At 45.0% G+C, this 1,884-nt stretch overlaps 1 protein-coding gene across 1 annotated transcript in view; it reads left to right on the top strand.

Moving 5' to 3' along the window:
• Nucleotides 1-1,884, top strand: part of FLCN (folliculin) — a 9,255-nt gene that overhangs the window by 5,067 nt on the left and 2,304 nt on the right. The window contains exons 7-9 of the mRNA XM_009871757.1: nt 705-815; nt 1,170-1,293; nt 1,496-1,627. Coding sequence (XP_009870059.1) covers nt 705-815; nt 1,170-1,293; nt 1,496-1,627 — 367 coding nt within the window. The remainder of the gene's footprint in view (nt 1-704; nt 816-1,169; nt 1,294-1,495; nt 1,628-1,884) is intronic.

The raw sequence follows: 1,884 nt of genomic DNA, 5'->3' as shown, positions 1-1,884 counted from the left end.
GCATTCCTGACAAATAACCTCCCATTTTGTTTGATTTCTTTATTTATTTATTTTTACTTGCTTTATCTCTTTAACCTACTTCTGTTCTACTTTCTCCAAATTTTGACTATTCGAAGCTATTAAACCACGCTGTGTTGCCAGTCTGTGCCATCAGATGCTTGTCTAAGAGTACGGCTTCATCTTCTGTTCCTGAATCGCTTGTGAACGTAACCCAGAGCAGAGAAAAGCTTGGGAGTTGTTTTTGCTGATTCGGTCCCGTTCCAAACGGGTCTGTGTCCATCTTGCCAAACCGCTAATTCAGCCAGTGAGTGGGCTGATGGATGCGGCCCAGCCAGAGCACTGAAGAATTTGGAGCAACCTAGAAATTAAACCGTCGTTCTCTTGACGTGCTCGCTGTTGAACTGGATCGTTGATAAAGTGTGTTGGCAAAGCGGGACTTTGCTGCTGATGCTCTTGAAGTCATAGATGGGGAAAGTGTCGCTTTGCGTGACAGTTCAGCGCCTTTCACGCTTTTTGAAGAAATATTCTGTCTTCGTGCTGTGGTTTAGAGCTATTGCTCTGGCCACAAAACCTGCTAAATATTCACATTTGCTTCCATTTGGTTCTAGCCATTTTCTTACATGGCAGTCATGTTTTTGACAGGGCAAACTAATTTTTAATGCAGAGTGGTGTTGTATTGTGGTTTTTGGGGTTTTTTTTCTCAGGTTCTTTTTTTGGCATTCCGCATGCTGGCTTGGCACGTTCTGATGGGGAACCAGGTCATCTGGAAAGCTCGAGACATGGATCTCGTCCAGTCCGCTTTTGACGTGCTACGGGTAGAAACTTCCTTTGTTTTGGGGCTGTGTTATTTTGACGTAGATTTCTGTAGTAGCCCAGCCTGCCTCTGATGTGTGCAGAACGTGTGTTAAATGTTGTGGTTTGGGGGCGGTGAGGAAAAAAGAACAAAACCAAAGCAGACCTAAAAAAACTCCCTAACCTTTGGGTGGTTTTGTCATCCCTAGCAGCTGCGTAGTCTTTCAAACCATGTAAGATACCTCTGATCCCCCAAATCAGGAGCCCCTGCCTGAGCAGTGCTCCAAGTCTTGACTGACCCTGCATGTTGGGAAGAAAATTGTACGTTACTGGTTTGGTTCCAGGGTTTCTCTTGATGTGTTTCCTTCCTTCTCCAGACCATGCTGCCCATTGGTTGTGTGCGGATCATCCCCTACAGTGACCAGTACGAAGAGGCGTATCGGTGTAACTTCCTCGGGCTTAGCCCACATGTCCAAATCCCATCTCACATACTTTCATCCGGTAAGAACCTGTTGCAGAACCCCCCTCTCCTTCCCCTAAAATCTTACCTTAAAGGACACGAGTTTTGTTTTTTATTTTATTATTAAGCAAATAGTCTTACCATTGCTTACCAATTACTATTGGCAAATAGTCTTACCAATGCTGTGTGAACTAAAATCTGGGCAAGTGAAGTTAACGTTCTTCTGGACTCTCGTTGCTGCAGAGTTTGCGGTCCTTGTGGAAGTTCGCGCTGCTACCCGGACCAGTCTCTACCCGACTCTGTTTGATGACGAGCAGTCCCTCAACAAGTATGAGTTTGTCGTCACCAGCGGCAGCCCTGTTGCAGCAGATCGAGGTGGGTGATCTGAAAACAGAGAGAGCCTCTAGCGCTGAGCTTAAAAGAGCATCTTGACCTTTAACTGTTTTTAATGCTGTTCATGTACTGGAAGTTTGGATAGAAGCCGGGGCGGTGTACAAGTGGAGTACTGCAATTTGAGGTGAGCTGTACCACAGACTGTTTAATTATAAAAAGTTTGCTTTACCAGATCAGCATTTGCTTATTCATTTTCAGAAATGAGAAACAAATTCTGTACCACGGGTACAGCAGCAATT

The sequence above is a fragment of the Apaloderma vittatum genome, unplaced genomic scaffold (genome assembly GCF_000703405.1).
Source record: "Apaloderma vittatum isolate BGI_N311 unplaced genomic scaffold, ASM70340v1 scaffold14636, whole genome shotgun sequence".
Taxonomy (NCBI): Eukaryota; Metazoa; Chordata; class Aves; order Trogoniformes; family Trogonidae; genus Apaloderma; species Apaloderma vittatum.
This window is presented reverse-complemented; position numbering and strand designations above follow the sequence as displayed.